At 38.6% G+C, this 20,970-nt stretch overlaps 2 protein-coding genes across 9 annotated transcripts; both read left to right on the forward strand.

Annotated features, from left to right (window-relative positions):
* Window positions 1-175: 175 nt before the first annotated feature.
* On the forward strand, window positions 176-16,477 carry LOC127801672 (uncharacterized). 8 transcript variants are annotated; one of them, XR_008023121.1, is made up of 8 exons: window positions 176-717; window positions 2,635-2,712; window positions 2,817-2,959; window positions 3,436-3,506; window positions 4,171-4,266; window positions 6,167-6,236; window positions 6,369-6,441; window positions 16,463-16,477. XR_008023121.1 is itself a non-coding variant. In XM_052336989.1 (8 exons), exons 1-7 carry the CDS (start codon window positions 226-228, stop codon window positions 6,428-6,430), a joined length of 1,035 nt encoding a protein of 344 aa, XP_052192949.1. In that variant the 5' UTR covers window positions 176-225; the 3' UTR covers window positions 6,431-6,441; window positions 6,739-7,011. The 8 variants fall into 8 exon arrangements, 5 of the variants coding, with proteins under 5 accessions (XP_052192949.1, XP_052192950.1, XP_052192948.1 ...); XR_008023120.1 differs by lacking the exon at window positions 16,463-16,477 and adding an exon at window positions 6,739-7,011; XR_008023122.1 differs by lacking the exon at window positions 16,463-16,477 and adding an exon at window positions 6,544-6,669.
* LOC127801671 (uncharacterized) lies at window positions 7,626-20,790 on the forward strand. The gene is made up of 7 exons (XM_052336987.1): window positions 7,626-8,574; window positions 16,463-16,581; window positions 16,656-16,721; window positions 16,879-17,076; window positions 18,577-18,695; window positions 19,075-19,180; window positions 19,985-20,790. The coding sequence occupies exons 1-7, from the start codon at window positions 8,352-8,354 to the stop codon at window positions 20,591-20,593; spliced, it is 1,440 nt and encodes a 479-aa protein (XP_052192947.1). The 5' UTR covers window positions 7,626-8,351; the 3' UTR covers window positions 20,594-20,790.
* Window positions 20,791-20,970: the final 180 nt, after the last annotated feature.

Here is a 20,970-nt window from a genome sequence, read left to right on the forward strand (position 1 = left end):
GTTTTGGTGGTAATAAAAATATTTTATTTGATAAGAACTGACTTTGTGTTTTTTTTAGAGGTGTATAAACTTACGATAATATTTAATTTATCTGAAAATTGAATTAATAATGAAGATCAGTCTTCTCTTCTCAAAGACTAAGCCGACAAAACTTGGACAAGTGAATATAAAAAAAGAAAAACTAGCCAGAAAAGCGGAGTTGGGAGGTGGGGGAGGAGGAGAAGGATGGGCTGGCCATCTCCGACTCCCTCGATCAGGTTGGCCTTGGTATTCTCCCTTTCTTTCGCAGCAGCGTCTTACACAACCTATTCGTATGCTTCTTACTCCTCCTCCTCATCGTCTTTTTCCTTCTTCCGCAAGCTTCGTTCCTCTAAATCCAACTCTCTTCCCAGTACTCCCAATCCCAAAGCCACGCCCTCCGATTTGCTCTCCCTCCTTGGCACTCCGAAGCAAGCCTCCTCTTCAATTGACCCCGACGTAGCCAAGCAGCTCACCTCCTGCCTCAGATTCCTCGTCCCTTTCTCTCCTTCCTCCCCCTCCCCCTCCCGGAAATCGAAAATACCCATCGATTGTCGGACTCGGTCTCGGACGTGGAGCGAAGAGAACGAGCTCATCTGGTGGCCGCCACCCCCGGTGATGGAGCTCGCCCGCCTCGCCTTCGACTACGGTGGCGATCCCGACGCCATTTATCGCGCACTTGATCCTTCGATTATCCCCGTGAGTTCTCTCACTTGTTTTTCTTTTCTATTTATACTTTTGTCACTCTGTGTTGCTGCTAGTGAACAACTCATAATGACTTGTTACTTACTTTGCTACAAAGCATGTTTAACTTGACTCCTTTGCGATACGGTCGCTTTTCTTGTGGAATGCACCCTATTGCACATATACACATAGGTAGATTTACTGCAAGTTAAGGCGGTTGGAGATATTAAAATAAAATTAAAGCTGCTATATTTTCTGTTAATTAGTCAATGACTTCAAAACACTCTCCTAAGAGTAGACGTGCCTCTTTTTTCACCAGATTTAATGGCTGCTCCCTTTTTACAACCATCTCTTCAAGGGTTCTCGTGCAGTGGAATCTCTCCTGCCAACTTCTTTTACCCTGCATCCCCTAAAAATATATGCAGTAAACAACAAAATGAATTCATGTTTCGATAGTAGCAAAACACAACAATGAGTGAGTATAATTTTTGGAGGAAGAGGGAGCCCGCTTGCTTGGTGGGCCCATGTATTAACATTTAGAGAGTTGAGAGTTCTGTGGGTGGATGGATTTAGATTGGTTAGTGGGTACAATATCAAGTCAAAACAAGGATTAGTCATATACAGCAACCTTGTGGTTAAGATAAGAATTCTATTAGGGGTTGGGAACTGATTCCACCGCCTCAGGTTCCTTCCATACAGGTGGAGGCCATACAACTGAAGAGGGGGAGAAGTTAATGACTCTAATTCTTATGTCATGGACCTGGGGTTCATAACGGGCTGAAATTGGCATTCGGAGCGATCCGAAAGGCTTAGGGTTAAGAACAGAAAGTTTAGAGGGATATTTGGACAGAAATGGGGGGGAAGGATGTAGAGAGGGAGAGAAGTAGAAGAATTGTTAGGGGGAATTAGAAGAATAGAAAAGAAGGGGATGAAGATCAAGAAAGGGGAGAGAATTCAGATTTCAATTCATTAATTTCTTTGATAAGGAATCAAACCTATTACACAACCTTATATAGGCATATTTGCCTTCTAACAGCCTAGCACATGCTCCCATGTGCTTCTAACCACTTGCTAAAATATCCCTAACAAACTATTCTACCCTATTACAATAATACCCTTTTATTGCTCATAGGGTCATGACATCTTAGTTCTTATTTTTCTCCTTTTCAGGGGAGCGATGAAGATGTAGGAGGGAGTTATTTGGGAGATGAGAGATCCTAGTAATTTCGAACATCATATCGCCAAAAAAATGTGTTAGGTTTATGTAATTCTTATAATTTGTCAATCTTAAAGATATTTGGTAACCTTTTGTACTTTTAACTCATGACAATCAAGTATCCACTCCTTCTGTACTCCCCTGTCTGATTTTTTTCTTTCCAATTTTCTTTTCTTATTCTTCTTTTATATTATTTTCATTTAAAACTTCTTTTTATTATTTTCATTTGAAAAATTAATGATAACAATAACAATAAATTTTTTTTGACCATACTAATCTTGTTCTTGAACAATATTTGCAATCCATCACCCATTTAAAGTAATTCCCAACTTCTACCTTCTTTCACTGCCTTTCAATAGTTTAAGTGGATAAATTCACGGATGCGAAGTTTGGCAAGCCTCTTCCTTAAAAGTTAATTCACAGTTACAGGAGGAGATAATAATTACCTGTTATAAGTCCATATGTATTTATATGCAGGTAATGGTTGCATAGATGAAGTTATGCATGGATGATAGTATGTAAAACAACACCATTTTGTGACTGAATGTTTGGTGCAACAAAGTGATGCTGATGGTGCATGTGATGGTTCAATTACAAATTTTAACGGTTGCACTATGATATTATTGTAGATTGATTTTACTGTTGTTTGACATTGCTATGATCGGTCTGTTTTTCACTTTTATTAATAGAGCATATTCCTTTTGGTTATGTAACAGATACCTGATGTAGAAGAATCAAAAGAGAATAGATGTGAGCTTACTAGAACCCCATATGGTAGACGCTTTATAGATGAGGTTTGTGTCGATACTAGATATTATAGGTTTCAATTATTCTGATTTTATCTTTATTTAAGTAGTCACTTCAATTGAACAATATTGCTTTGCCTTGTCATTTGTAGGAGTTGAATTCTTACCTAAAGTTCCTATTTGAGATTATTGCTTCTCGCGGTCCCAGTGTTGGATTGGATGTGTCCTTAAGTCGCTTTGACTTATTTCATGGTCACCTCTTTCTTGCTACAGGATCTGGAAGACTTGGTATCTTGTAAGTTGATATACATCTGCTGTTATCAAATATAAGGATTTTTATTTCTTGAAATGTTGGGTAGAAATTTCATTCTATTTTTATCAAAACTGACAGTGAATGGAACCAGTTTTAGAATCAATCTCATATGTTCGCCACAAAAAGGATGGCAATAGCTTGTCTTGTTTTGAATTTATATCTTTGACATGTTCGTGTAAAATGATCCACATTGTAAAATGGAGGAAAGTGACACAGTTTGTCATTATCATCGGAATGTGTACTACACATCTTGAAGTGAGAATGATGGTTCATGGATTTCTTCGAGCAGAAAAGAGGTGTATTGAGAGGATTATCAAGTGGTGTGATATAACACTAAACACATTCAGCCAAAATGATACAAATTTTATCATCTTTTTGCAATAAACGGTAAACCCTATATAAGATACTGACATCCTGTTATCTGACATCTTCACTGCTTTTGGTACCAAATTTTGCAGGTTCCATGCAAAAGAGTACCCAACCTATGATATGGAGGTTTTCCCTTACAACATGGGTTACTGCCAAATCGGTAATAGTGGCTTGATTATGTCCTCATGTCAACTTAATTATGTAGATTTTTTGCCTTCCTTTACCATTACCCTACAATTACAGATCTTGCTGTACAGTTTTTAGATTTCCCTGATGTATGACAATTTAGCATCAGCAAATATGAATAGGGGGTATGTTTTGGCACTTGAAAATAGGAAAAAAGTTTAAAGCCCTGCCAAAATTGATACACTTTTCACTGCTGTTAAATGGCACACGTGGGTTTTTATAGTTCAATTGGAAACAACAGATTTTTTTATTTAGAAACTGGAAATATTCTACTGGTACGACAATGTATCAGTCCAGAAAATATATTCTGTGCATTGTTTTAGATGACATTTCTCAAGCTTCAGGTCTCACATTATACCATAAGTATAAAATTTTAAGGACAATTATCACAATGTCATCTTACATATTACAGTAGTAGTGAAAGAAATCAAATGTCCATGTCTTTACAGTGCCTTTATCCAATGTTGTTGGAATTTCTTTTATCTGTTACCCAGAATCACCATGAAGTAATGTCTGGATCTGTTCTTGCTTTGTTTAATTGGCCAAATGGTGAATTGATTCACTGAGCAATTGTGGAAGTTTAAGGCATTTTATTGCTACCATTCTCTATTAAAATTGTTTCTAGTCTTTTTCCACAGGATCTAATGTGTTATATGATGATTCAATGAACTTGCAGAACATTCTTTGGCTGGCCCCAATGCCAAGTAATTCCACCAAGGGTTGGTCGGCACCTGGTAAGACTGGCCTTTATCTGGATTTTATCACACACTACCATGTTAGCCCTAGCAATGATGCAAAGGATTTCCAGTTCTCTAGTTCATAATAGAAGATTATGCATGTTTTAAAATTAAACCTTCATAACTCGCTAGTTATATTTTCCTCTGAAATATTTCTATTGGAGGGATTCCTTTTTGATGTCCCATCTTCCCTGGGAGCTGAAATCATAAAGCTGAACTATTGGCATATGAGTTCATCTATCTAATACACTATTCGCTTAAATCTTTAAATAATTAAGTTAATGCTACAGATTACTTATGCATACAGGCAGCATAACTTGTTTTGTGTATTGTGGTGAACAACATTGGCATTGGAGACTCATGATCCCAATTGCCTTCTCTGTCCCCTATTAGTAATTAGAGCATCTAAAAAATTGGAACTTCAACATGTTATTGATATTAATTGCAGTAAGTCTGTACTTTGGTTTGATTGTTGTTGGTTTGTTTTATTTCTTTTTAACATGGTTCTTAATGTCCAATTGTCCAATTAGAAATAAAAAGGAGCAGAGCCAGGAGAAGTAGAAAAGAACTGAAGCCTTATCAACCGTTGCTTTTGTAGAAAAATTCCTGCTTCAATATACTTCATCTTCTAACCATATTAATACGGTACTCCTGTGGCAGTTGCAATGAACTGGAACTTGAAGTCTTTGCTTTTGGAAAAATTCAAAGATCTTAGAGTGCGTTTGATAGAGGTGGAAAATGAGAGTGGAATTCTAATTCCATAGAATTCCAATTCTCACCCCAACCCCTAGAAATTCCAATTCTTTGATTTCAAGGAAAATCTTCACCTTTTGAACTAAGATGGAATTCGAATTCCATGGAATTGAAAAGCTATTTGATAAAATTTCTTGAAATTTAGATGGAATTCGAATTCCACCCTCATTTTCTACCCCTATCAAACACACCCTTATTTCATGGATATAAGAAAATGGCCTGTCAGTGTGATATAAAGTTGATGTTTACCCAATGATGATCAAAATTTTGTTGCAATGTGCTGTTTTGGTTAGCTTGGAAATAAATATGGAAAGGGAATGTTTTGAAAATGTTTCAGAAACGTAAAGGAAACCATAAAATTATTTAAATGTGTGAAAATATTAGGGTAAAGAAATTGTCCCTTATGTTTGTATGCAGTCTTCCCCTTGTTTTTTGGGCAAACAGGCTATTTCCACAACTTGAATCTATTACCTTCTAGTCTGAAGGAACCACTTTACTGTTGCTACCAAGGCTTATTAATAAATAATTATATAAACCACAAGTATCTATTGCATAGACTGTGACCAAAAAAAGTTAGAAAGTTAACAATAATAGTGATGTAAATCGCCATCAAATAACACTTGAGAGTTGAGTTTAATCAAGGACAATGAATACTAAAACCTTGGAGTCAACAATTTTATATTAGTTGCAGATTAGGGCTCAGGAAAAGAACATGGTTTGATGGTCATTTCTCATCTCATATGTCTCCCAGCTAGTTTACTTTTACATAGAAGCTTCTGTTACGTATTTATGCACTTCTTATAAAAGAATAACTCATTTGATATTGTTTGTATTGTGGATACGAGCCCTTAATGCATGGTGCAGTTTGTGCATGTCAACATGCTTGAGTCTAAACATTTGAATCCCATTTGAAGAAATAGAAATGTTAGGATTGTTCCTATAGAAAATAAACGAAATTTAGTGAGACCTGATTCTTCCCTGGCTCAGCAACAGTGGATTTTTGTGCCCTCGGTTGCTTTTTATATATATACCAGAAGGTGTAGGTTAAGGCAGAGATATTTTACTTTCATTTATTCTAAGCTAGAGATCACTTGCTTCTTTCATTTTACAATGTTTGACTTTGTTTTTATCTTGCTGATGATAGGAGTTTTGGTGGTTCTGGATGCACATCAAGCGGGGATCATATATAGAGACCTAATACCTGAATACGCAAAGTACGCTAGGACTATATATGAAGGTTTTGATTTCTCTTTCCAGGAACCCTGCTTGAGCAACCCGTTAGCGTAATCATCATTTTGTAAGATTATCTGGAATGCATAATCAGGGAAGCTTGTTGCTATGCACAGATGACTTTGGGGATGCTGCTGTCGATGTCAACTACCTGAATTATCAAATTTTCATCTGTTAACAACATATAAGGTAGGCAACAATATTTACATTATCACATGTCAAATTGGTTCGATAAAAACTGATGATGATTCCTTCCTTTTTACTGAACTTTTGATCAACATCAACTCTCAGCTTCATTCTAGGCTACTGCAATTGTATCTCCCTTGATTCTAGGCTACTGTAATTGTAGGTCATCGCCTTGTATAAATATAGCCCGCTAATGTACAAATTATAAACACACAAATATACTGTTCTCTATTCCCATTCGCTTAGCATAGCTTAGACGTACCTAGAAGGTAAATGTGTTTACACATCTTGGTTTATTAGGGGGGATGCTGCTAGTCTCATCCCGATGTTGCTGGCTTGCTGCCGTACAGATTCATTCATGGAGACCATTTCATTCAGTTGAGCTTCATATCATTGTTGTGGCTAGTAAAAATTTCTACAAATTTGTGTTATTTAACACTTTGCCGGCCCCACCTAGTAAGGTTAAGGGTTGTGATTGTTGGGTTTGTTTTTGTATTATTTCATACTTTTGCTCTAGTTTGAACTGTCCACGTGGAAGTTAAATTGTGAGACACTTGGGACCCATTTGATTCCGGTTTTCGTGTCTATGTTTTCTTTGCTTTTATTATTATTTTTTAAAACTAAAACACAATGAAATTTGGGAAACATTAATGTTTTCTTGCCATTTATATTTTGTATGACAATGATTTTGGGACCAAAATGTTAATTAAATATTTATTTGTGATATTTTTTATGACAGTTATGTTTTGATGTGATTTAAAATAAAATATATTAATGGTCAATTTTATATTTTTGTTTTTGTATTTTCACATTTTTTTATGTTATCATTTAAATTTTTTGTTATTTTAATTTATCTTTATTTTTGAGTCAATTTAATCTATATATTTTGACCTTATTTTCATATAATAATTTGGACTTTCGATTACATTTGTATTTTTAAATTAATTTAACTTCTGTATTTTGATGTAAACAGATAAACAAAGTATGACGCATATTATGATATCTTATTTTATTTTTTTTATACATAAAAATATATGAGTTAAATTGATTTGAAAATATAAATTTAATAGTATAATTGAAATAACGAAAAGTTTGACTTATTACACAAAAAAAAAAAAGAAAGAGTCAAAGTATTGAAGTTAAATTGATTTAAAGTTAAGTTGTAATTGAAATAATAAAAAAATTAAATTATTATAAAAAAAATATAAGAATAAGGATATAGATTTAATCATATATTAATACACGAACAAGAAAAAAGTAGTACAAGTGAGTGTTAGAATTATCATGTCAGGACGGGAGATTTGAATTAGTTGTGATTTTCAATTTACAACCCACAAACAATAATTTACCAATTACATACACCAACCAACCAACCAACCAAAAGTGTACATGTGAACTGGATCTGTAATTTTTCCAAATAGTAGTGGCGAACTTGTGATTTTCGGAAAAAATCTCTCTCTCTCTCTCTCTCTCCCCGAGATTGTTCTTCTGGAATTGGCCCAACGGACGCACGGCATGACGAGCGACGACCGCTTCGTTCATTGACACGGTGCCACGTTTGGACAAGCTTGTGGGCCTACGTGTCTTCTTTTCGCCACGTCATCCTGGGCCCGGAAGATATTTACTACCCTCCATGGCTCCACATATTATCCGTTGTCGACCTCAGATGGGAGCACTCCGCACCCCGCGGCGCATCTTAAACATACAGACGAGCTGGCGCTGCGGCTGCTCTCTTTGCACAAACCGTGGATCAACATCAACTTTTACTTTGATCTCTCTCTCTCTCTCTCTCTCTCTCTCTATATATATATATATATAATAACATCTCTCTCTCTCTCTCTCTCCCTCTCTCGGATACTGCACATATTGCTTGGATTTTGGATCGTCTCTCACTTTGGGTCATCGCGACTGTAATGGTTGGAGAGTGGATTGAAAGGGGAGATCTGTGGAAAGACAAGGTTCGCTCGCTGCAGGTTCGTCTCAGGGACCGGTTCAGAGTCGCCGTCGACCTTCATCGCCGTCGGCCGAGGTTCTCCGATGGCTATTTTTCGGCGAAAATGCAACGGTGGCTGCAACGCTTCCGCAGTTTCCGCAAGGACTCCTTGCGTTCTTCCTCCGTTTTCTATCGCAAGAGAGGTTGGTATCTTTTGCCTGTCCTGCATACACCCGATTTCTTGACAGGCAAATTGGATTTATTCATGTTTGATATGCCTTTTCCAACCCATTTAGCTTATGCTCGAGCTTAATTCAAGATTTTGTTCCAGAAAATTTGTTATGATATCTGGCCGGCCTTGAATTTTGAGTTACATGGCAGCACTTGGACTTTCGGTTACATAGAATGGCAGTCGTGAATTCATGAATATATAGTTGATTATAAGAAAAGCTTCACGCGCTTCATCTAAAACTAATTGTTTCTATTCTACTGAAGCGAATAAAGAAATCTAAGATTATTAGCTTCGGTTCTAGAAAAGTTATAATCGATTTGCAGTAATTCCCTTAACAATTACGCACTAGAATAGTGTTATGTCCCTAGGAGGATTAGAAGGGTAATATTATGATAAGGATATAATAAAGGGGTAATATTGTAATAGGCTTATATTAGTTTGTTAGGAGATATTTTAGTTAGTGGTTAGAAGCATATTGGTGCTGTTATGCAATTAGTTAGAAGCTGATAATGCCTATAAAAGGCCGCTGTAAATAGAGGAATGCTTATGCTGATTTTGATAATTGAATTCTCAATTCTTTCCCAAGATTTCTCTCCAATCTCTCTCTCTCTCTCTCTCTCTCGTTCTTTTGCCATTCTCCCTCAATTCTCTCTAATTTCTCCCCCCATTCTTCTTCAATTTCCCTTCTATACATTCTGTTCTTGACTTTAACTGTATCGGATCCTTCCGATTTCCATTCTAGTCCTAGGCTAAACCCTAGGACCATGGCAAATAGTTGGCAGGAACCTACTTAATTCTTTTTTGCTTGGCGGAAACTGGAACCTACTTATTCATAAAGGTAAGAATCAGTTTTATATTCATGCCTACTTATTCTTAAAGGTAAGAATCAGTTTTATATTCATTCCAAGGACATTTTTTTTCTTATCCCTTTCCATAAATAAGTTTTCATTTAACACATTTTTTAAGTTACCAAGTAGAAGTTACATAATTTAGAATCATAGGTTATCAAATAATTTATGCAATTCTAAGTTCATCTACATATTTCAATAGAGTTTGCTTCTCGGTGATTTTTTTTAGCATCAACAACAACACTTTTCCTCTTATTTCATCTTGTCTTCCATTGAGAGAGTTTTGGTTTACTTTGTTTGGAGAAATTGTTTTACAAGAGATGTCATTTGGTTACTTAGCACCTTAGCTTTGTTTGGGAGATAACTAATAATGGAATGGAATGTAAAATATTTTCTCCTTGTTTGGAGAGTAGGGGATGCAAATGTCAAGAGATGAACTAGCAGGGATCAGAATCTTTTTTCTTTCCTTTTAGTAGCCAAATATTACCTTACTGCTATTTCTGTATTTTCTGTTATGAGTTAGTTTGAGGCCCACGTGCAAGGGGCGAATAGGACAAAAAAGGTTGTTGTAACCGCCTGAGGATGGGAATCTGCTATGGCGGACTTACCCTACCGCTAGCTAGTATATATCCTCTCCAAGGTTCTCTGGAGAAGGCATCTATGAATTGAATCAGAATTTCTTTCTACCTCACATTCCTTCTCATTTCTTTCTATTCTCCCTCACTGTCTCATTCTTCTATCCTTCTCTTCCTTCTCTTCCTACACTTATTCTTATTCGGAGCTAAAACCAGCTTGTCACAGACCAGGTTGTGACAAATTGGTATCAGAGCCACCATCCTCGGCCGAGCTAGGATTAAGGCGATGGCGGAAGGCACTCGAATGAAGGCATTGGAGACGCAAGTGCAACAATTTAGCTTGACTATGTCCGACACCCACAATCGGATAGAGCAATTGGAGTTAGGAGCTAACCGGAGTCACGAAGCTATTGCGGCAATGGATCGGAGGGTGGAGAGCTCCATAGAAGGATTGGAGTGTAGACTTGAAGGCTCCATAATGCGGGTATGAGAGGATCTGGCTACTCAAATGCAGCAGTTTATGTTAATGTTCGGTCGCCAGAACCAAGTAAGTATATCCCCTGAATTTCCTCCTAGGGAGTGAACATAATTGATCCTTCAAGGGAATTGGGAAGCGGGTGGCCATGGTGCTGTGGAGTTAGGAGTGGAACCCGAGGACGAGTTGGGAGGATTAATCCATGAGGGAAGGAATGGTCAGGGTAATATCCACCAACCAGGATTTCCCATGCCTCGGGTGGACATTCCCACATTCGATGGAGTGAATCCCAGATGGTGGCTACGAAAATGTGAGAGAATATTCGATTGGTACAACATTCCTGACGGACAGAGAGTGTCGCTGGCATCCGCTTACTTCAATGAGGTGGTTGATGCCTGGTATCAAGGATGCATAAGGTGGAGAAGGAATTGTACTTGGGAGGAATTTTCGGAGAAAGTGTGTGAAAGGTTTGGAGAGAGGAGCATGGTGGATGTCATAGAGGAATTCAACAAACTCAAACAAACCGGTAGTGTGGAGACATATTAGGTGCGATTCGAAGAGCTGAGGTCTCTCATACTTCAGCATAACCCCCACCTATCCGAGACATATTTTGTGTCCAGCTATCTGAGTGGACTCAACGAGGAGCTGAGACCGATGGTCAAGATATTAAGGCCCCAAACGGTGGAACAGGCAGTAGAGAGTGCCCGCTTACAGGAGCTAGCAGTGGAGGCGCTATTAAAAAAACAGAGGCAACAAACAAGAGGAGTGATCGCGGGAGCCTTTAACTCGGGAGGAAGAGGTTACGCTAAAGAACCAGTGAAGGTAAGCAGTGGGAGTAAAGGTGGAGTGGGCGCCGGCTCACTGCCGTATGGAGATCAATTGAGAGAATAGAGGCGAATCGCTGGCCTCTGCTTCCGTTATGGGGATAAATACCACGTTGGACGTTAATGTAAAAGACAAATCCTACTACTAGAAGGGGATGATATCCAGGAAGAAAGGGAGGCAGAGGATGGAGATTGTGAAGGCCTAGAAGAGGAAGATAATGGAGAGATTTCCATCCACGCCCTAAAAGGAGTAGTTAACAACAAAATCATCAAGGTGGAGGGACAAGCCAAAGGAGGTAACCTCATGATTTTGATTGATAGTGAGAGCACCCACAGCTTCCTTGATAAAAGCACGGCCCGAAGGTTGAATTGTCAGTTGGCCGGGACACTTCCCTTAAGTGTAACAGTAGCCAACGGCCAAAAGGTATTGAGCAGGTCGTCGTGTAACGGTTTTTGTTGGGAAATGCAGGGAGAAAAGTTCAAGGCGGATTTAAGATTATTGCAGTTGGGAAGTTGTGATGTAGTCCTTGGGGTGGATTGGATGAAGGGGGTTAGCCCCATCAGCTTTGATTTTAACAAAATGGAAGTGTCATTTGAAAAGGAGGGTAGGAGGATGACTTTATCGGGTGAAAAGGAAGCTGGAACTTGTAAAATGATTTCAGGGAAGCGGCTACAAAGAGTGTTCAAAGGAAGGTAGAATCAGCTGGCTCAATTCTTCTCGATGATGGCCATAGAGGAAGGGATAGAGGTTCAAAACAAGATCGGCTTGACTGTCAGCACACCGCAAGGGGGTCCAGACCAGGTACATTACTTAGAAACTATTAATGAACTGTTGATAGACTATGAGGATCTTTTTGCTGAACCCAAATCCTTGCCCCCAACCAGATTATTTGACCATTCTATCCATCTCAAACCCAACACGGAACCTGTCAACAGCAGGTCCTATCGGTACCCCCCAATTCAGAAAAATGAGATAGAAAAGATGGTTAGGGACATGCTTCAACAAGCTATAATTCGACCAAGCCAAAGTCCATTTGCCTCACCCGTCCTCTTAGTTAAAAAGAAAGATGGATCATGGCGATTTTGTGTAGACTACCGCCAACTTAATGCCATGACCATCAAAGATAAATTCCCCATACCTTTGATAGAGGACCTATTGGACAAATTGCATCATGCCCAATACTTTTCTAAACTAGATTTATGTTCGGGATACCACCAAATTAGAATGAATCCCGAAGATATTCATAAAACAGCCTTTAGGACCCACCACGGGCACTTTGAATTCTTGGTAATGCTATTTGGGCTTACCAATGCCCCAGCCACTTTCCAATCCCTCATGAATAGAATTTTTGAGCCACATCTTCGAAAATTTATACTTGTATTCTTTGATGATATACTTGTCTATAGTCCTATCTTTGAGCAACACTTGAACCATCTTAGAGCTACCCTCGATATCCTCAGGTCTAATCAACTCTTCATTAAGAAATCTAAGTGTGTATTTGGTCAAGGACAAATAGAGTATTTGGGGCATATTATATCAAAGGAAGGAGTTAGCACCGATCCAAGGAAGATAGAAGCTATGATAAATTGGCCAAGGCCTGCCTCGGTTAGGGCCTTGAGGGGATTCCTAGGGTTAACCGGGTACTACCGCCGATTTGTGCAAAACTATGGTACAATCAGCAAACCCCTAACTGATTTATTGAAGAAGGGGGATTCGGCTAGGATACCAAGGCAGAGGAGGCCTTTCAAAGGTTGAAGGAGGCCATGAGCAGGGTGCCGGTTTTGGCACTGCCAGATTTCACAAAATCCTTTGTGTTGGAAACGGATGCTAGTGGGACTGGAGTTGGGGCGGTGCTGGTACAGGAGGGTAGGCCATTGGCATTCCTAAGTTAGGTCTTGAGCCCTAAACATCCAGGGCTCAGCATATATGAAAAAGAATTCCTAGCGGTGCTAATGGCAGTGGATCGGTGGAGGCATTACGTGGAAGGTGGCAGATTTGTGATAAAAACCGATCACGAAAGTCTGAAATTTCTATTACAACAGAAGCGCCAAACCCAGCTACAAAAGAAAGGGATGGCTAAGCTGATGGGTTTGGACTACTCAATTCAGTACAAGAAGGGTAAGGAGAACAAGGCCGTTGATGCGCTTTCGAGGTGTCATGAGGAAGGGAACAATGCAGCTATGACAGCCATAATTCCATATTGGTGTATGGAGGTGATAAGCAGCTATGAAGGGGATGCAAAGGTAGCGGAAGTGTTAGAAAGAGTGGTAGTTGGCTCACAGGAACAAGAAGGGTACACCTTAGTGGACGGATTACTAAGGTATCAAGGCAGAATCGTAATTGGCGATAGTGTTAGCCTCAAAAGGAAGATTCTACAAGCACTACATGAATCACCAATAGGAGGGTACTCGGGAATTCAAAACACCTACTTATGAGTGAAGCAGCTCTTCCACTGGCCGAGGCTAAAAGCAGATGTAAAGGAATTTGTAATGGCCTGCGACATTTGCAAGAGATGCAAGTCTAAAAATGTAGCCTACCCGGGATTATTGCAACCGCTACCCCTACCAGAACAAGCCTGGTCAAGCATCTCAATGGGTTTCGTGGAGGGGTTGCCCAAGTCGAAAGTCGAAAGGCAGGGACAACATTCTGGTAATCGTTGATAGGCTAACCAAGTTCGCCCATTTTATAGGCCTTGCTCATCCTTACACGGCCAAGGAAGTGGCCAGGGTCTTCCTAGATCAGGTGGTGGCACTGCATGGTGTTCCTAAGACAATAATTTCGGATCGAGACAAGATTTTTACAAGCCTCTTGTGGCAGGAGCTAACGAAGGCTATGGGGATAAAATCGGGTATGTCTACAGCTTATCACCCTCAGTCTGATGGGCAAACTGAGAGGGTAAACCAGAATTTGGAAACATACTTGAGGTGCATGTGTATCCTACAACATAAGGAATGGCTAGCTTTAGCACAATGGTGGTATAACTCTAACCATCACTCCTCCCTTAAAATGTCTCCATTTGAAGCCCTTTTTGGGTATAAACCACCCTTCCTACCAGCTATGGGGAAGCACACCACTGCGGTTGCGGTCAAGGAATATTTGCAACGAAGGAGAGAAGTCCTAAGGCAGCTAAAACAGGAGTTGGCTTCCGCACAAAACAGAATGAAACAGGTGGCTGACTGAAGAAGAAGCGAGAGAATTTTCTGTGGGGGAGAAGGTTTATTTGAGGTTGAAGCATGCCCACTTGAAGTCCATCACAAGGGGGCAAGTGTCTAAGCTCGCCCCCGATACTATGGGCCCTTCACTGTTTTGGCTAAGGTGGCCTACCGGTTACAATTGCCTGAAGAATCTCACATACACCCTGTCTTTCATGTCTCTCTCTTGAAGAGGGCAGTGGGTACAGAACGGGTGAACCCAATATTGCCCCCAATGCCAAAGGAATGAAATGTGTTGGAAGAACCAAAGGCTGTGCTGGACAAGAGAGTAACTTACCACCAGGGAGTGCCACTCATTCAGATGTTAATCAAATGGAAGGGAGGGTCAGCAGAAAATAACTATTGGGAATATTTGCTGGATTTGCATAAGAAGTTCCCTAGAGCGGCCAGCTTACTCCAAATTTCTTGAGGACAAGAAATCTGTTAAGGGGGGAGAATTGTCAAGAGATGAACCAGCAGGGATCGGAATCTTTTCTCTCTCCTTTTAGTAGCCAAATATTACCTTACTGCTATTTCTGTATTTTCTGTTATGAGTTAGTTTGAGGCCCACGTGCAAGGGGCGAATAGGACAAAAAAGGTTGTTGTAACCGCCTGAGGATGGGAATCTGCTATGGCAGACTTACTCTACCCAGCTAGTATATATCCTCTCCAAGGTTCTCTGGAGAAGGCATCTATGAATTGAATCAGAATTTCTTTCTACCTCACATTCCTTCTCATTTCTTTCTATTCTCCCTCACTGTCTCATTCTTCTATCCTTCTCTTCCTTCTCTTCCTACACTTATTCTTATTCGGAGCTAAAACCAGCTTGTCACAGACCAGGTTGTGACAGCAAAGTAATGTAAAATTATGTAAAATGCTTTTCTATTTGGTAGAGCAATCGAAATGGATGAAATGGAAGAATATTAAACAAAATTATCATTAACACCTTTTCAATGACAGACTAGAATTCGGTTTAGTAAGATAAATTTTCAACTTTTAATAAACTATTAAAGTTAATGTTGATGGAACAAAATTAAGTTTTCCATCCATTCGTCCTCCAATTTGGGGGATGCAACAGAAACTAGGGCTTTATGGAAAGTGTTCCCACCTATTTTCATTCCATTCCATTATTATTGTCTCTTCCAAATGAAGAGAACACTCTTCCATCCATTCCCATTTCATCCCTCTCTGCCGAACACGCTATGTTACATACCCAAGTTGCTTAGATGCATGCCTTGTTTGAGTACTATTGTCTCTCCCAAATGAAGAGAATTCTCTTCTGTCTATTTCCATTACATCCATTTTCATTTTGTCCCTTTCTTGCAAACACACTATTGGGTAGATCCAAGTTGCATAAATGCATCTCTTTTTTAAGAATCAAGTTCAAGTTCTGTTAGCTTCTACCAAAAATTGGGGCAAGAAAGAGAAAAGAAAAGATATGTTTTTCTGCTGCATAAATTAGACATTTGAAATCTTTAGATAGATGTTTAAGTGTATGTATATTATGTGATGGAAAGTTACAATGCTTAGTTTTTTATTTGTATCCCGCCATCTAATCCATTTCTGGTTAAGGAATTACATAAATTGTGAGTCCATGACTTGAGCTGTGTGCCTCATCATTGAATCTTTCTCATCTTCATTGTTTTAGTTAATTTTCTGTCAACTTACTTGATAGCAATGGTAAGGTTGTTCTTTTGTGATCAGAAGGTCATAGATTCAAGTTGTGGCGACAGCCTCTTTTCACACATGCAAAAAAGAATAAAAAGAAAAAGGGGGGTGAGGACTGGATACAAATATGACCCTCGCAAAGCGGGGAACCTAGTGCACTAGGAATGCCCTTTTTATCTATTAATAAGTCAAAATGGCCACAATTGTTTATTAATTTTGCATCTCATAGGATCTGGGAATTGAGAGCTTTTCTTCTCACTAATGAACATGATTGCAGTTGGGAAGGATGTTGATGCAGAGGAAGATTCTTTAGTTACTCGCTTGCTTCGAGCTTTAACTGTTCCTCTCATTGGAAATGCATGCCATATTTTTATGCATGGCCTGAATAGTGTTGAGGTATGTTAAATTAGCTGGCATTAAAATCTCAATGTACAACTTCTTCTTTCCTGACCAGTATGGCTATATTTCAGATATATGGAGCAGAAAAATTACATTGGGCATTGCTAAATAGACATGACAAGCAACCTCTTATAACGGTATACAGCATGCAGCAGTTAAAATGGTTTCATTTTTTTAAAGTGATTCATTTAGTTATCTTGCATCTCTTCAATTTTACCCTCATTTGAATTGTCAATTTGGATTCTCCTTTATTCATTGCTTATCCTGATAATAAGCATTTTACACTGATTGTAGGTTAGCAATCATGTTGCTTCAGTGGATGATCCATTGGTTATTGCTTCACTGCTTCCACCAAGCACTCTTTTGAATGCCCATAGATTGAGGTGGACACTTTGTGCAACAGATAGATGTTTCCGAAATCCAGTGACATCTGCATTCTTTAGGTGTGTGAAAGTTTTGCCTGTTTCCCGTGGTGATGGGATTTATCAGAAGGTATTGAATGCTATTATAACTATTGCTCTTTATTGTTTGAAACTTTTGGTAGCCTCCGCTAGCATAAATGCATATTATCTTGGGAGAGACATTAAAGTTTGATATGAAGTGTATGGACTTAAATGAAGATATGACAAAAGACAGAAATACATGGAAGTCTAGAATTCATGTAGCCGACCCCACATAGTGGGATAAATGTTGGATATGTTGTTGTTTTCTCTTTGTTAACCTTTTCCTGGTTTCTTTTCGATTGGTATTTTTTATTTAATCAATGGAATTGTTGTTGGGATTCCAAGTCACTCATTATCATTGGTTTGATGAGTTATCAATGTGGATGGTTGTCATCTCTTGCTAGCTTTAGATAGTCAACATCCTTCTTGTTTTGCCTAGGGTATGGCCCTTGCATTCCAACATTATTTCTATCTTCATGAATTTAATCTTACTGACCAGTTAAAAAAAGTGAATGAGAAACTCAGATGGAAGGTCTGAAGGCCTTTATCTTTTTCTTTTGTTGTTGCCTTATGGTTTTGAATTATTTTCCTTAGAAAGCACTTCTAATCATTCAGTTGTGTTACCTTTTTTACAGATTACTACACCTTACAGCTTTGTTTCAATGCAAATTATGTGCCAGTGAATTTTTTTCTCTTTGATATATCCTTGCGTTCTTTTTTCCCTTTTCTCCAAATGGAACTCAATCCAAGATGGATTCACCATTACTGAGAATTTTTACCAAACCCCTTGATGAATACGTGGGAGGACACTCTGGGAAAAACAAAATGCTGTATTGTCTTTTATCTTCTTCATTACTGTGTTATATAGAAGAACGCTCACTTTTGTCAGCTTTTTGATTGGATACTATAACCTAGCTTCTCAAACTTGGAATTTGATGATGGGGACTTGGAAGTTGAACTACTGATTACCCATAGCTTTTCTTGCTGTTCATCTGTATTTACAAGCCACTTTTTGTTATATTGGGTTTTAGAAAAATGTAGTTTGGGATGTTACTTTTTGCTCCTAAAATAGAATAAGAAAGTAAACTTGTTTTTCTTTTTACACTCTCTTCCCTTTTCCTTAAATTAAGAAAGGTGGCTTCCCTGCAAATACACACACAGAGGATAACAGTTACATTACATTTATAAAAAATATGAGTGGTAAGTCTTGATGAAATGCCATCTTGTTTTTGGGTTATTTTTTCATTGATGCCACATTTGTGGGTTTCTTTTTTGGCTAAGTACTGTATGATTATTTGAGCTTAGTCACTTTTGGAATTCAGATTGCCCTTGTATCCCGAAATTGTGAAACTTTGACAAACAGATATATTTTTTCTAAATTTGTTGGGAGAGTATGCACAAATTTACCATAGGGTTTATGTGTTTATTTTATTGTATGTTTGGTAGTGCTTAACCTCTCTTTTGCTGCTTTTTTTTGGGGGGGGGGGGGGGGGGGGGTTAATATTGCTTATGTAACTATGTGCTGATGTTACTTTTTAGTTTGCATCAGGGTATGGACATGGCTATCTCAAAATTGAATCATGGCGGGTGGGTTCACATATTTCCTGAAGGAAGTCGTTCCCGAGATGGTGGAAGAACCATGGGGTCTGCTAAGAGAGGCGTTGGGAGGTTAGACATTTCCATTGACAAAGCAATGTTGTTGTTATCATACTATTCATTTTCTTGTTTGTTGAAACTTCTGATGCTGGCAAGGTCACACCACACTGTTGCTGGGAAAACATTATCCTTTTTTTTCTTGTGACTAGCTAGGAAAAGAACCATGTCTAATGAGGTCCAGAATTCTGTTAACTACCACTACTTGTAACACTCCTATGCTGGGATCTGCTTTATTTGTTCCATCATTTTTTCTTTGTGCGTGTTTGTGTGTAGGGGGCTGTTTTTGGGGTTTCTTTTTATTTGTACTTTTGTTCCTTTTAAATTTTTATTCATTCTCTCAATTTGGTTTTGGAAAATTAATCATTTTCTTATATCGTTGAACTCTCAATAGGTTGGTCCTGGATGCAGACAATATCCCCTTGGTTGTTCCATTTGTGCATATTGGCATGCAAGATATCATGCCAATTGGAGCCAAGGTTCCACGGATTGGCAAGACGGTATGTGATTAGTTTCTCTTCTAGCTGGCTGGTTGGAAACATTCTGACTTGATAGGTTTCCTCCCCTGCCTCACCTTTTCGTCCACTCTAGAAATGGAAATTTACATTGTCAAAAAATGCTGATTTGCTGTTTAGGTTTTGAATGTTGTCTAGGCCTCACTCTTGCTTTTCCTATCTAGGCGTTGTCTTTTACTGCTTGTATATAAAATGCTTAATTGCAGATGGGTGTCAGTTATTAAAGACACATGTTAGACATACGAGATGGTTATTTCCAACATTATTGACCGAGTTATTTCAGATGGCATGTCCACTGGTCGGCGGACATGCATATGTCATGCCGAGGGAGAGTCCAAAGAGTTCCAGAATCTTTTTTTTTTCTAATTTTGGTTAGAATCTACAGATACAATAAAATTTTGGGTAAACATTAAAAACACACAAATAATAAGCCTAATCACAACTGTAATAAAAATAGTTAATGTTTCTTTTGTACGTGGAATGATATTGATATATCATCATTATTATGGCTTAATGATAACTTTAAGTTGGATTAGTGTTTTTTGTTATATATTATTGTATTTTGAAAGGATCTTCATGTTCATTTAGTAATGCATTTTCAACATTTGCAAAGACTTTTGTTAATATGTTTATAAATGTTGTTAATATAGAAATATTATTCTTTGCTATATTTCTGTTGTACCCACGTACCTATCAGATTGTTAATGAAACATATGCCTTCACTTGCTATTGTGTTCGACAGTCTTCTATATTGTGTTTTGACAATTATTCATATGCTTGGACATATAGGTGACTGTTCTTATTGGCGATCCTATATATTTTGATGATTTACTCGTGGAAGAATGCGACATTGAAGCAAGAGGCGTTCTATATGATGCTGTATCTTCAAGGATTGGAAATCGATTACAGGAATTGAAGGCCCAGGCAGAAAGAATAGCACTTGATCAATTGGTGGAATCAGAAAATTATGCGTGGCGACACACACAGAGAGCAGCAGGAATTTTGCAGCATATTGACTGGGAATCACTGGGAATGGGAAGTTACGTAGTCCATGGAGATGATTCCCCCAGGTTGATGGATCCGAGGACAAGTCATATCCAACCAGAACCAGAAGATGATGAAAATACCAATTCATCTGATAGATGCTTCAGAACAGGATTCTCATATGAAGGTGGAATACGAGGAGGAGGAGGTTACATGGACCCAACAGAGCTGATGGGATTCGCAGCTAGAGGGTTGTTTACGAACCTTAGATTGAAGAACAATCTCAGCGGTGACCAGCAGCAACAGGTTGGCCCTCTGAAAACATGGAGAAAGTTTTGTAGACTAGTTTATGACAACAGGGGATTGCCTGCTGACACTACTTCTCCGGTAGGGGGCAGTTATGTTGTAACATAAGAACTTTGACCCGACGCGGACGTCGTTAGAATCATTATCTTGTTTTAGAGGGTGGGTTTAGAGTTGTGAAAGACTTTTTGCCTTGAGAATGAAACATAATGTAGTCCTTTCTGTCTGTATCTAAATATGTTTTGTTTGCTTGGAATTAATATATTTAATAGACAAATTCAAATTTTGAGTTTGTTTTTTTGGCAAAAGTATTGGTGTTGTAACAGTGGAATTAGGCATCCCAGCCAGCCAGACTACCTAATCTTGATATATATATATATATATATATATATATGGACACACAGACTACAAAGTACAAAGTCATGCATCTGTGAAAAGGGGGGGTTCGGGGCAAAGGCCCGACCCGATTACCCGACCCCGATTCGTTT

The sequence above is a fragment of the Diospyros lotus genome, chromosome 5 (assembly GCF_014633365.1).
Source record: "Diospyros lotus cultivar Yz01 chromosome 5, ASM1463336v1, whole genome shotgun sequence".
Lineage (NCBI taxonomy): Eukaryota > Viridiplantae > Streptophyta > Magnoliopsida > Ericales > Ebenaceae > Diospyros > Diospyros lotus.